The following is a 14,462-nucleotide window of genomic DNA, read 5'->3' on the forward strand; positions in this document are numbered from 1 at the left end:
ATCTTCACTGCGAACTGCAACTGAAGTGTACAACTCCCCCCAGTACTTTTGATAAAATTTGGTGAAATCATAATGCAAGTATTTTCATTTCTAAACTGAGGTCTAGTGGCTTCTTCTGAGATGTATGCTGCTTAGATATACTTGGTCATTGATCTACAGTATTCTCTTGTAGATCAATCTAGCAAGAGTTCCCCAACCTCTGATAAAACATTTTCTTATCTTGTCTGTATCAATGTTATGATTATTTTCTTAATAAATCCTATCATAAACACAAAAATATTTCTAAAATGCTGTGGAACCTGAATAAATTCAGTGAGATTTATTTAAAAGTGTGGTCATTTAGGCAGTACCCAATTCAAACCATCTTCTACAACTGATGGAAGTCTGTAACAGTGATTTCTCTAATCAATGCATGTAAAGAGGTAGATACAAAAGGAAGGTGAAAGGATAAAAAAAGGTCACTGGACTGCAGACAGCTTCCATCAGTAGGAGCAGCTGTTTTATTTGTAGTGTTACTAATCAAAACTGCACATGTACACCCCTCTCCCCAGAAGTCTAGCTATTTTAAGAGAATACCTGCTCAGCTGACTACCGCTGCCACCAGCTTACATTCTCTTCCTGTAACAGTCAAAATGCTTCTGTGACTAGGAAGTGGAGACCAATGAAGCTTGAATTGCGTTTCTTCATCTTAAAAAGTCAGCAGACTTGGACACAAGCAATCAAATGCTTCAGATCTCCATAACATGATAGAAAAAAGGGCAAGAACACCGAAGGCAAATTTTACTGATAAGGTACCACTTTGCTGGAGACAGTTAAGGTGATACCACAGAAGTTTCTTGGCAGATCGACAGATTTGGGGCAGCCAGTTTGGTGGTCTGCAGATGACTCCAACATCACATAACTACCAGGAAGAACAACATTTAGGCATACACAATGCCTTTTGTTTTCAGTGCCATAGTTTTGGCTGGGATTGAGTTAATATTCTTTGTATTTTTAATGAAAATAATATTGATAACACCAACATTTTAGTTGTTATAGAGCACTGCTCACACAGACCCAAGTACATTTCAACCTCTCGTGCTGCCCTGCCAGCAAGAAGGGTGCACCAGGAGCTGGGAGGGGACACAGCCAGGACAGCTGGCCAAGGCTGGCCAAAGAGATATTCCATGCCATGTGGCATCGTGCTCAGCTGTAAAAGCTGGGGAAAAGAAGGAAGAAGGGGTGGACATTAGGAGTGATGGCATTTGTCTTCCCAAGAAACCATTATATGGGATGGTCCCTGCTTTCCCAGATGCAATGGAAAACCTGACTGCTACGCGAAGTAGAGAATGAGTTCCTTGTGCAAGAACCTTCTGCTTTATCTAGTTAATTGTCTTTATCTCAGTCCATGTTCTCACACTTTTTACCTTTCCAATTCCCTCCCCCATCCAACCTGGGGAGACTGAACAAGCAGCCATGTGGTACTTTACTGCCTGCCAGGGTTAAGCCACGACACACAGGTAATGGTGACAAAATATACCATAACTGCAATTTTTGTGTGGACACCAGCTTTGCCAGACAGTTGTGTCAAATAAGACAAGTATTGTACTGTCCCTTTTCCCATTCCTTCTAGGGAGGAAATTTTTAAGCTTAATCATCAGTATCAGGCAAATTTGAATATAAAGCTCAACAGATAAGTATATTCTTGAACATTTTACACAGATCAACTTCCTGCTACACTTTAATTAGTCACCTCCTATGTGGAAAAAGTTGCATGGCAAATTTTAAATTCATGGCTATGAAATCAATTGGATCAGAGAATCAAGATCTAACAACACAAGGATAATGTTTAGGTTCTCATTTCCCTTTCACTTATTTTAACTTGACACACCCCAATTTTTACAACCACATGTGTATTAAGTTAAACTTTGAGAACGTTTCCTATGGATTCTGAAGTTCTTACCAATAAATAAATAAAAATCCCATACCATCATTTTCTTTGCAGATTCCATAAGCATGTGACAAAATTAGGTGCTAGTTTTGCAAATGTGGAGATAAGCATATTAACAATCATTGTGTTCTAGCATATCATAGGAAGAAAACTGTTTTACTGTCATGCATAAACTTCACAATGAATAGCTAAGCATATTTTATTACCAGAACACAAAAATATTGCTTACATTTCATAAACTCAAGACATTTTGAAAGCCTCAAAAGAACTGGCAAATGAAGAGTCGCTTTACATGTACTTCAACAACATCTGAAAACTGGACTGCTCACACTTCTTACGCCAACAAAACTGGAAGCCAAAGTAACACTTCAATGATAGATACACAATTTTCCTTTACTGTTGTCTTATTAAAAACACTTGGTGATTAATAACTGTAAAAAAAAAAAAAGAAGAGAAAGAGATGGTCTAATTGTTTTTCAAATCAAGTCTTTCCATTGACTATTTTCAGCTCAGAAAAAGGATAACTGGAAACACTCCAGAATACACTTTTTGTGTACAGAACTAACAACATAATAGAACTGGCAGATTTTTTTTGTCTTTAAAAGAAAAAAAACAACAAAAATAACAAAAACCAAACAAAATGCCAAAACAAACATCAACCCTTCCTTGTCTGTTGTGTATCAGTGACTATTCTCACAGAGGCAAGCATCTTTAGTGTCTGCTAACCACACAAAACATGGAACATAAGGAAGGAACTTAAACCTCAGGCTCCCAAATACAAGAGCCAATAGTGCCCCATTACTCCAAGAACTAAAACAGACCACAACTGTTCTTTAAATCAGCTACAAATTATACATGAGGTTCAGCAATCCAACTCTATTTTAAGACACTGTCGCCTACCAAAGACTGTGTTGCGGACTTCCTTCTCTGTCTACAAGAACACTTATAATTGCATTTTCATGCAATGTAACATTTAGTAATCACACACAAAACATGACCTACAATACTCTGCTATGGTTAGAAAAGCTTCTGTATTCCTTTGTGTAGCAATCACTATCTTAGTGGCAACTAAAATAAACTATGTAAGAATAAAGGCAAAATTGCTGTAGAACTAATTTTTTTTTCCTTACACCCATTTTTAATTTTCCACTTTGTCCCACAGGAGTTTCTGGCCAACGCAGATCTATGTATGCGCAGCTTGCATCACAACCATTACTAACTGTCAGACCCCCAAAGCTCCCTTCATTTCCCAAAAGAAACATTACAGTTTACTCTACAGTTCCTTCTTCTCTGCCAAGTGAAGCAAAAAATCCGTAGTTTTAATGAACTAGTAGTCCCCCATCATAATTTTCAGTTCTCATACATAATGTATAAAGCTACAATGAATTTAAGTAAAAAATCAAAAAAGTATTTTTAAGATTACTACCCACTAAATTATGGATTATCTCTGCAAGTCAAGATCTCTCAGCTGCGCAAACGGGGTTACATACAAAAAGAACTCCATCGTGTAGGGAGGGGAGTGGGGGGACAGCGTACTGTGCCAGACCAGATGGCAGACTTCAAACTTATCTTCAACCTCTTCACTGAGCATATGCGAGACAGTAACAATGACTGTCCATGAATAGGCCCTTTCACCAGCAGGCATAACTAGCTACACACGCGTGATCAGCACAGTTCTCTATTCTCTCCCTGCTACTTTCTCCTCCTTTTGCTCTACCACAACTTGCTGAAAACAAACGATTTCTGGATGGCAGAAACAAGGAAACAGATAGTATGGGTGGGTAAAGGGGACGAGTTAGTCATATGGTCATCACTTCCCCTTCCTTTACTCACACTACTACATCACTCATTCAGCTCTACATTCAAGTAATATCTGACAAGCAGAAACTAAGATTTAAAGTGTATGCCTCTTGTTATACAATTACAAACATAGAAGACGTTAAGAAAGGGAGAAAATTAAACAAATCATTAAAACAAATAAAATAATTATTTTAGGCAAGTCAGAGAATTCCAGCCAACTCTTCTGAAAACAGCACAGAGACAAATTCAAGTCCTGGCAAACAGCACCACTGAGAGTAACTATCTGTCACGATACTCAAGCATCTTGCACACCACTACGTTTCTACAGTGCAGACTTGCTAGGAGGAAGAGGAGGAACTCACTGAAGTGCCTCTCTAGTTGCTCAAGGCAAGAAGATTTGAATAATTCATTACTACTAGTGAGTGTATTCCCACTGTCCCTTTCAGTCTCCAGCTCTTGGCTACACATTTCCCTGCTGTACATCAGCACACATCAGAACCCCCTGAGCCCATGCAATTCACCCAACTAACACAGAATGAGCCCCTGAATAAAACTAGGAAGTTCTGGTTTAAGTACCAGTAAGCACCAAAGGTGGGGCAAAGGAGGCTATGAGATCATGTAGGGCTGTGGGTGGGGAAGGGAGACAGGAAAGGGAAGGCATACCCTTCCATTCTGGGAGGGGGGCTATGAATTGCAGCCTCTTTCCGTAAGATCTGTCTCTAGGATTAGTCAAAGCATACTAGGCTATACATACCTTCAGCGTGCCAACTGCATGGCTGTTCTTTTACAGCATTTCCCTACATTTCCAGGTAAGGAGGCTCAAACATACTGCAGAATTATTTTCTAAGGTAGAATACTTAAGTTATTAACTGCTAAACTTGATTTCCCTTTTCAGGCAAGCATTTCCTCCTATTGGAACAGTCTTCCATCTTACTTAACGTCATTTTCTTCTGCTAGTGATTCCAATAAAGCTAAATTGCAGAAGAAAAGATGACTTCTTTAAGTCCCTATACGGCCTGGAGAGGACAGAGGATCACTCAAAAGGGCAGAGCTGCCAAGTCACTGACCTCTTTGATAACAGCCACAGCAGAAAAGGAAAAAAAATTAAAGGTCAGCTTGAGTACAGACAGCCACCAGGAAGACAGGCAAAAAGAAAAGGGCTAACTTAAAACACTACATGGGAAAAACAAATTCAAAACACATCTGTTGAGGCCATGAAGTAATAGCCTCTCCCAGTTTCTAAATTAAAAAAAAACCCTTTGCTGTTTTTTCCCCCCCCTACATTGGCAGTAGGTCTTCTCCAAAGACTACTCTCTCAGGTGGAGTGATGTCTTCCACTAGAAACAGAACCACTGAGACAACTGTCTGGGTGGGAGGGCAGAATTCAGCCCTACCAGGGAAAGGTGTTTTGGTTCAGAACCTGGACATGAAGGTTAACAGAACCCTTCACAATAGCTTTTCATGCACTAAATGAAATAGGAAAAAGACTCCTTTGTTGAGCCCAGTGATTCTACCAAGGTCTTGGGTTTCTGCCTATTTTTAAGATGAATTTAACTGAGCAACCTCCACCACCAACTCTGTCAAAACTCCAAACCAAGTTGATTTTGCCCTTTTATCAGTGTTGAGAAAAAAACAACTCACAGTGAGAAGTCCCATCAAGTAACAGATTTAATATTGAATAGTCAAATATCAATCCTGTAAACCTGGGTAGAATTTCTCAGAGATGGACACTTTCCCCAGGCTACTGAAATTAAAAAGACCAGACAGAGTAAAACAAAGCAGCACTGTTAATGACTGCAAAGGTTTCTGCTCTCAAGAAAAGAGCAGAATTTGGCTCTCAAGTTACCAACACTTTCTGATTACCTCCTTTAAAGGAGTCAGTCTTATCAATTTATCTGGGCAGGGAAACAATAGCCACATTCTTATGAGAAACAATCACTGGGTTTACAAAGCCAGCTCTCAAACGTCTGAGAGAAACGCTTTGGGGGGCAGTTCTGAGCCTCACAGTTAATGGTTAAGAGCTCAGAAAGCAACTGTAACACTTGCAGCAATGTGGATTAGCCTCTTGTGAAGACAAAGCTACTTCTTGACTTCTGCCTGTTGGCTCAACAACACCAAGACACTTCAGTGGAGCTGGTGGTTTGTTGATTACCGATGCCATGCAAAGAACTGAAAAATGAGAGACTAGAAGGGTAATCTTACTGATGCCTCAGCATATCACTCCTGAAGTAAGAGGCTGAGATCTGGAGTGATACCTGCAAAATCAACTGCCACATCTTGCATTTTTAAGAAGTTTCTGATTTTCCTTATGCCATGCAGATTTCAGAAGAAAGTAATTCAAGTAAAAAATAATTTCTGCCTTAGGAGAGATAAAAACACATTATTGTAGAATATTAGGCATTAAAAGAGATATCCACATGACTAACAGTCACGGATCCAGAAGAAAAGTAAGTCTTATCATATCACAGAAGGCGACTGAAAAATGAACAGCAATATAAAATCAATAACAGTCACGGACTGGGCTCCAGCTCTTAGACCTACAGCAATAATGCAAAGGTTTGCATTTTAACTTTCTAAAGAGAAAAGGACACATTTCTATCTACTGTTGTTTTGCTTCACCCAATACAAATCTCCAATTGAAAAAAAATTGATCACCAGTTTTTAAGAAAAAAAAGTTTACCTAGGCTGTAAATGTAAATCACTTATTTTTCACTATTTCAAATAAAGATTTGAATTTAAAAGTGTGACCTTGATGTGTTGATCATTAAACTGACAAGTCTGCATCATTCACTCTTTACATCAGATGAACTTTTGCTACAGATGGGTAGAGGCACACTTTCAGCACAGCTCACTCAAATTAGTGTTAATTATTGACTAGAACAAACTCAGCTTGTTCCAGTTTTCTCTTTGGTGGAGAGAAAACTGAAAGAGAACATTCATGTTAGTACAGCTGACTTCGGAATAACAGGTCAGGTTTCTGTTTCAGAGTATTTCTCTGAGATAGCTTCTAGTTTACTTTTTGTTTAAGTTCTTAAATTCAATGGTACATTTTTCTTATTTCCTCACACAACTCACCAGCACTTTCAGCATTCCTCAAACTCACTTTTTTTTTTTTTTTTACTGATTTGCTTTGATTATTAACCAATATCGGGCACCAAAATCTCAAGTGAACATCTGCTATTCCTGTATCACAGAGCAATTTTTTCTACGTTGGGCATTGCTTTGAAGCCTTCTCTCGGCCATATATTAAATAAGAGTATTAAGAAGTGGCAAACTGCTGGTACAGTTTCAGATACTGGGAGTGCCTATCTGGAACATACGCAGTAACTTAAGTGTACTGTAACAGGAACATAGACTTGTTGTTCAACTTGTCATTCCTTTTTTCCAAACTGTAAACTTCTCATATTTAAATTAAAAACAGTATGTAAGATTTACTCAGAAGAATAACATTAAATATTGAACATTAAAATCCCTGAGTGGCTTTGGAAGAGGAAGAGAGATTGGAAAATCTTAAAAAAAAAATCTTTAATAAGATTCCTTGCAGACAGATAAAAGCAAAGAAGTAGCCACACTGCACATAGCCCATAGAAAAAACAATCCTGATCTGCAATCAACCCCGTTGTACTGAACATGTTTAGCAAGGAGTATCAGCATAAGAGGAAATAAAAGGAAAACTCTTGAAGAAAACAAAGAATTATTGAATTAATGACACTACCTCAGTGATTGGTTGCCCTTGTGATGTCAAGTCCAGTTCCTGAGGCCTTGTCACCTTATCAATATCCAAGGAGTCCATGCTGGAAGCTGCAGAAGTTATGCTGGAACGGGAGGAGTTACTGATTGAGCGTGCCTCAGCATCACTCACTGTGCCAGCTGATGCTGTCCTCCTGTGCTGAACAGTAACTACTGGCTTGGTGTCTTCTGCAACTGACTGCTGGGCTGCCTCATCCATGCTCAAAGAGGCTTTCTCTAACTGTGCAGTGATGTCATCCAAAGAAACGTTGGCATGTGATGGTTTAGTCACCTTACCAGATGAAGAGGATAATCCTTTCATACTGCTGTGCTTAGTAGAAGGTCGGCTAGCAGGTGGTTTCTGAGCTTTGGGTTCTGTGGCAAGGCGTTTCACCGCAGTATTATTTGCTGAATGAGACCCAATGCTGCTGAGCTCCTGCTCTATGGAACAGAGATCAGCCATGAGGGCATCTAGATCCACAGTCTCCCCCTGATTCAGGGCTTCTGCAATGAAGAAGAGTTTTTAGTATGCGCAGGTTTGTTACACATCTCTTTGGAGAAAGAGGGCAGAGGAAACTATTTTCATTCCCCATCTATATTGCAAAATCTCACTGCTAAACACAAATTTGCACTAACACTCTTGACTGGTCTAAGAGCAATTAAATGACTATTTAGGTTAAATACATTTACTGATAAGAGAAACCTATGAATTATTAGATTACATTTGAAAGGTCCGAACTGCTGTCACACAAACAGAATCTAAAAATGTACTTGTATATACCATGCTCTATCTTTCTTAAATAAGTGCACTTTGCTAAGCACATCTGACATTGCTTTAAAAAAAGCTACAAAATACTATGTGAATAATCAAACTTTTAAATTAAGGCTTCCTATGTTACAACCATGGGAAGTTACTTTAAGACAAGGAAAAATACACTTCTAGTTTAACGTGCAAACATTCTGTAGCTATATTCCTGCATTCTGTCCCATGAAGCAAGATACTCTTTCTTTCTGTTTAACAGATACACGTTAATTCTTTCAAGAGACCAGATCCCAGAACAAGTATTTCTTTAGAAACACTAGACTGCAATTCTTACATATTAGGTGCTGTAAAAGATACAGTTTGGGGATATTTCAAATTTTATGCCATCAGAAAGCAAGACCTTTAGAGCAAACATTTTCATTTCAGCTAGAAGTGTATTTTAACGCTCTATTAAACTATTTTACAATGATCTTATTTATGCCTGAAATAGTTCTTTCCCTAAAATATTATTTGAGAGAGTTAAATAGTTCAACAAACCATTCAGATTGTACATGGAGAAACGATATGAGAAGTTGGCAAGATTAGTTTCCTGATGGAGAGGTGATCTCTTCACTGGTGCCACAGGTTTATCTGTATCCAAACTCTGAAAAGGACAAGAAAAAGGGCAGAATTAACTTTGACAATGAACCAGACAAGGAAATGTTCAAAATGAACTAAATTGATTTTCTTTAAGATAACATTTTCAAAATCTCCTGACACATCAAAAACTGTTTTTTTCAGGCTTTAGATTGAAAATGTCACTGTATCACAGAGGTTTAGTTAGTCAGTGAAAAGATACTCAAGTTCTGTTGTTACAGAATTACATGAAAGCATGTTCCAAATGCATTTTTCAATGTTTACATACCAGCTTGTTTTAAAACACAGCTGACTTACCTATAACAACAACCCTGCAGAGCATTGGACATGGATCTAAACAAGTGCAAACTATGGCACCTTAAGAAACTTGGCATATAAGCATTCCCGTAGTATAAGCACAAAAAAGCCATTTGTGGAGAATTCTGTTTTATTAAAAGGGATTTTTAATTACTAAATTCAGACATTTCTCTCAGTAAGTCTTTCCCGTGAAAAACAATGAACTGTGAAAGCAACTCCAAGCCAAATATATGACAGACTTTTTTTTGAAAAACTAATATGGGGAAAAAAAGACAAGACCTCTTTCCACCTGATATATCTAATTGTTATATTATGAAGGCTGATATGAATACAAAACTTTACAATAAACAGCAGCATTTTTGTATATAACAAACAGTAGGGCACTATGATCCAGCTAGTGACCCAAGAAGTACGTAATGCCCCAGAAGTGAGAAGTGTTATGTGGGGAATTATCTCCTACTGTTGCTTGACAGGCCTGCAGAGGGTGTGAATTAAAGCAAAGCTTACATTAATAAAGCTTTCCTGACAACGTGTTTGTCTGAAAGAAAAAAGCATCTTCTAGCTCCAAAAGAATTAAGTTTCTCACCTATGTTTTTTATTTCCATTTTCCACATCTTTACTCAAGCCTTTGTTAAAATAAAATGCACTAATCTTTTTGTTGTTGTTGTTTGAGCATTTATCTTTGCTGAAACCCTTTCCTTCTCTCCTCAGTTTGGCTTGAACTTCAAAAAATAATTTTATTAGGAAGTCAATCATCACTTAATGAGTAGAAGCCAGTAACGCAGCACTGCTTTCCACCATATGGAAAAAACACCTGTAGTACCTCTGATGGAGCTTACATACGGCCCCACACAGAATAGCTGAAATATATCAATTAGAACCCTAGAGGCAGCAATGAAACTTGAGATAAAGGAAGCAAGTTAGGGCTCATTCCTTCCAACTGAACCCACAGACTGACTCAAAACATCTCCTGAAAAGCAAATAAATTCTGGTTAAAAGCATTCCTAAATTCAGTAAAACATATTTTAGATAATTATGTTAGAGCACGTCCTTGGAAATAATTGAAATATGCTCTTACTAATTATGAGAGCACATTCTCCATCATGCATTATGATATTAAAATACCAGTTTAGAGCACTGCTGGAAACTGAAACAGCACTAAAAGGTTAGTTCTGAAAAATGAGAAGCAAGGTAAGACTTTATTTATCCTGCACCATATAGCAGGATAATCTTACATCAACTGCTAACGCACTCTGTGACAGACACTGCTCACTTGTGCTGCAAATTTTGTGACTATCTTTTATAGTGCTTTTATTAGGCAAGGGGCTAAAACAGGCAAAGTGAATTAAAATGATCTTAAGACATCTCAACAATTACACATCTTTTAAAAAACACTTCCATCTGGAGAGGAATCTGGGTCTTACTTTTCATCCCTCCTAACAAACACTTAGGAAATCTAAAAAAGAAGTTAAAGTTCAAGGAACTTGGGGACAAAAAGCTTTTTCACCCACTGCTCTCAGAGTGCAGCTGATAAATAGCAACAAATGATGAAACTATACCAGAATGTACTTTGGAGCTCATGAGCTGCAATCATGCCCCTTTACTGGGACTTCAGCTGCACCAAGACACAACCACTTTCCAAACAAACTAACTGAGACACAACTGACTGTATTCATTTGTTTATACAAAACCATACGAGGCCATTAAAAGTCTGGGGAGAAATGTCACTTCTAAGTAGTTGCAAAAGGCAGAATTGCAACTGTGGGGCTATGTTGCAGACTGTATTGCATGGTGATACAGATGTGAGAAACAAATGCGTGTCCTCTCCTTAACTACCTGTTAGTATGCTTTAAGCACTTTAAATGGATCAGCATGCAAATCCAGAAAGTCTATGTTAATAGTAAAGCTATAAGTCCCAAATAAAGTACACTTATATTTCTAGGCTGCTCATAGCTGCTAAAAAGGAGCAAAGAACAAAAAATCTAAAACCAATTACCCATTATGCTCATCTGTGAAGATCCTCATTTGAGATAATTTACAGAGCCCATGCCTTCAAAAGGGCTCTCATTTACCATTAAAAATCCGTTGCAGGGAATTAAAGACAAAAAGAGATATGATATGCAGATTTCTTTCACACCATCTTCCATTCATCTGAAGAGGTAGATTCTTTATTGACCTGTATGCACTAGTTCAGAAAAAAAAAGATACTTTCCCCTGTTTTAAAGTGCTACCTACCATACAGAACTTGCAGGCAGAGCCTTTAAACAGACGACAGCAGACATGAGTATGAATGTGAAGTGCTGCTGTATGATTAGCTCAATTTTCCTTCAGTCTCCGCAAAACATGATTCCTCCTTTTTCCCCCACACTTAGAACAAACAAGTGATAAAAAAGCCCCTTCTTCTGTGGCTTATTGAAACTAGGGGTATCACACCTTTGCTTAAGTCTAAGTGACAAAGAAGAAGATGAAATACACTATTCAGGAGGACAGCTCACGACTGAAAACAGCAAAAAAGCATAGCAGTCAGTCACAGAAATAGACTATCACCTCAGGAGTATAGCATATCATTCCAAATGCAAGGTGTTTTTTTTTTTTTCCTCCCTAAAAGCACTAGAAAGAAAAAACGCAAAGAGAAGATGCATCAGCTGCCTATCTGATGCCACAAGAGTACTCTGGGTATATCACATTATCTTCGCATATCATCTATAACACCATTCACACTTTTTCTTATTGCTCTTCAGGTACAACAAAAATTCAATGCTGTTGTGGCTGGACAATGTCCAACTATGCATTTGGAGATAAAGCCCAGCTTTAGTCAGCTAAAGTCAGTGTTTCTCTACATACATGATAACAAAAGACTGATTCCATAGCTTTCAGAAGGGATCACACCCTTTGGGAAATGCTGAACTACCAGATTGTGAAAAATTAATTTAAGAACTTTGAGATAGGGAAAATAACCTAATTTAGAAATCTTTACAGAGTATTAAGTTGGTCACATGCTGCAGCCTGTCTTGCTGCAAGTGGCAGTGCAAAATAACTGAGGAAGAGAGACATCTTTTGCCCTTGCACAACAAAACTGGGGGTGCAGGCTTGGCCCTAACAAAATGCCATAGCTGAAAAAGCCTTAATTCCTATTCATCTGAAATGTTCAATAGGATCGTTGTCAAAGCTAAAGTAATTAGTATCCAAATGAATGTTTCTGACTGAAACCTTCCTAACCTGCGTGAGTTTGTCTAGTTCTCCCAGCCAGGCCCCAAACATCTTGTCCAGATCCTGATCTTCCTTATCACTATCTTCTTCTGCACCATGGTCAAGCTCTTCATCTGATAATTGCTCCATCTGGAAAAGAAAACAAAAACATTGATTTTTCAGGAGTGTAGTAGTTGACACTAGTTTTCTTAGACACTGATACATTCTGAAGTCAAAGCGTATTTGTCCATAAGCTTCGTAAAAATTGCACATTCAGTAAGTTTTTTTTTACAATGCTTACACGTAAAGAGTAAGTATGAAAGCTGCAATGGGTAATTGCAAAGCCAGGCTTATAGCCCACTTTTGTCTGAATCATGCAGGAAAAGATGAAGAACAAAGTCCATAATACTTAATACACCATCAGAAGTTACTTCATGCTAGCCTTGCATATGCACTCATTGCCAGCTATTGTTGGCAAAGTTAACTGACTTGACATTAAAAAATTCATCTCTGTACAAGGAATTCAGCTGACCACAGTTGAGCAACACCATTCAACGCACAGGAAGTGCAGTCTCACTACATTACAAATAGCTGACTCCACACATCTGTAAACAGAAATGCTTAAACAAGCCACAGAGAATGCCAGCAATGAGGCAGTTTAAATTCTGGACGCTCTCCAGATCACTTCAGTGATACTGCACAGTTTTCACCTGACAAAGAAATCCCTCCCTGCAAGCAAAGGGACACCATTACATCTAGGTGACCCTCCTTCATTTGAGGAGTCTGAGCGACCAAGATAAAGACATTACATTCTCCAGATGTTACCTGTTATGAATTCAAAAGAAGTTAATTTTTTTAAACAAGTCTTACTTCCCCAAACACGTCCTCCAAGCCCCTTCTGTAGGGCTAAGACTCAACATGCCTTCCTGGGTATATCCATGCTGTTAAACCCAGGATTTGTTCAGAAGGAAAATTTACAGAGATTTAAACATACCTTGGGGGAAAATGACATAGGTGGCAATTTGGGAGTGATTGGGCACTACAAAAGAGTAAATGCTAATGCTACAGAACATCCAAAGAGACATGAGAACAGATCACCATCAAGAGCTACACAAACAAATCATGGCGTGCAGTAGAGCTTGATTTGGTCAACCCATAGATTACATAGTGATTTACTACACAGCTTTCAAAAGCACTCGTTTACATTTTGTAGACTCGAAAGCAAACTTTGTAAATGTTACTCTTCAGGAAGAAGAATCTTGGTCTGAAAAACTTCACAGTGCTGCAGAGCTGAACTGATGAGAGAGATTATTAAAAATGATAAAGGTAGTCTCAGAGAAAAACTGTTCAATCAGTTTTAGGCTATTTATGACAACAGTTCATGCAAAAAAATACCTCCATGATCTAAAACAGCCTTTATTTCTATTCTTACATTGCTTAGATTTCATTTTACATTGATAAAATAACCAGGCAACAGGAGATTTCAGAAGCGATCTACCATTCTGAGGTCAGCAGAAGCCAGTAACTCCCACAGATGCAAGATACTGCCATCCAGTTGCTCTAGGCAAAGCAGCTTCTACCTCCTACTGAGGCTTTGCTTTTGTGGGAGAACAGAATGCAGCTGCTTATCTTAAAGGGGCAATAATATTAAAGCTGACATGGCATACTGCAGCGTAGATGCAAAACACATTAAATTCACCTTCTAAATCTCATTTCGTCCGACACCTGCTCTGAGACCTTTAAGTACTTTTGAGACTCCAGGAAAGAGAAGAAAGCTCTTCTAAAAATCTACAAGCAATGTTGAAATCCAAAAAACAACAATATGCTCATGTAATAGAGCAGCAGCCTTTTCCGTGATGTCACCCCAAAACCCTCCCGCATAAAAAAAGTGGAGACAGTAGGGCAGCAGCAACTCATGTTCTACCTAACCTTCTGCAAATCAGACAGAAGCTGGATTCCATTTTCACACTCCTTCAAAAGCTTTGCCTTATTAGTTCTTAGGCTTTTATGTGGACCAGAAACAACATAAATTTAAGCCAAAACACATTATACCTAAGGTGAAATGGCAAACAAACTACAGTAACTGTTCTCATTTGAGAACATAACATTTCTCACTGT

At 38.3% G+C, this 14,462-nt stretch overlaps 1 protein-coding gene across 14 annotated transcripts in view; it reads right to left on the bottom strand.

The window, feature by feature from the left end:
* The window catches only part of RAPH1 (Ras association (RalGDS/AF-6) and pleckstrin homology domains 1), a gene marked incomplete at its 5' end in the record, with an annotated part of 344,080 nt that overhangs the window by 46,108 nt on the left and 283,510 nt on the right, over positions 1-14,462 (bottom strand). For 13 of the 14 annotated variants that reach the window (XR_014586375.1, XR_014586376.1, XR_014586377.1 and 10 more), the window contains 3 exons: positions 7,446-7,963; positions 8,760-8,865; positions 12,375-12,494. Coding sequence is in view for 5 of the 14 variants with exons in the window: in XM_083842783.1 (XP_083698909.1) it covers positions 7,446-7,963; positions 8,760-8,865; positions 12,375-12,494 (744 nt within the window). Of the gene's footprint in view, positions 1-7,442; positions 7,964-8,759; positions 8,866-12,374; positions 12,495-14,462 lie in introns of those variants that run through there. The other variant, XM_083842786.1, reaches the window with a different exon arrangement.

The sequence above is a fragment of the Anser anser genome (assembly GCF_964211835.1).
Source record: "Anser anser genome assembly, chromosome: 6".
Classification (NCBI taxonomy): Eukaryota; Metazoa; Chordata; class Aves; order Anseriformes; family Anatidae; genus Anser; species Anser anser.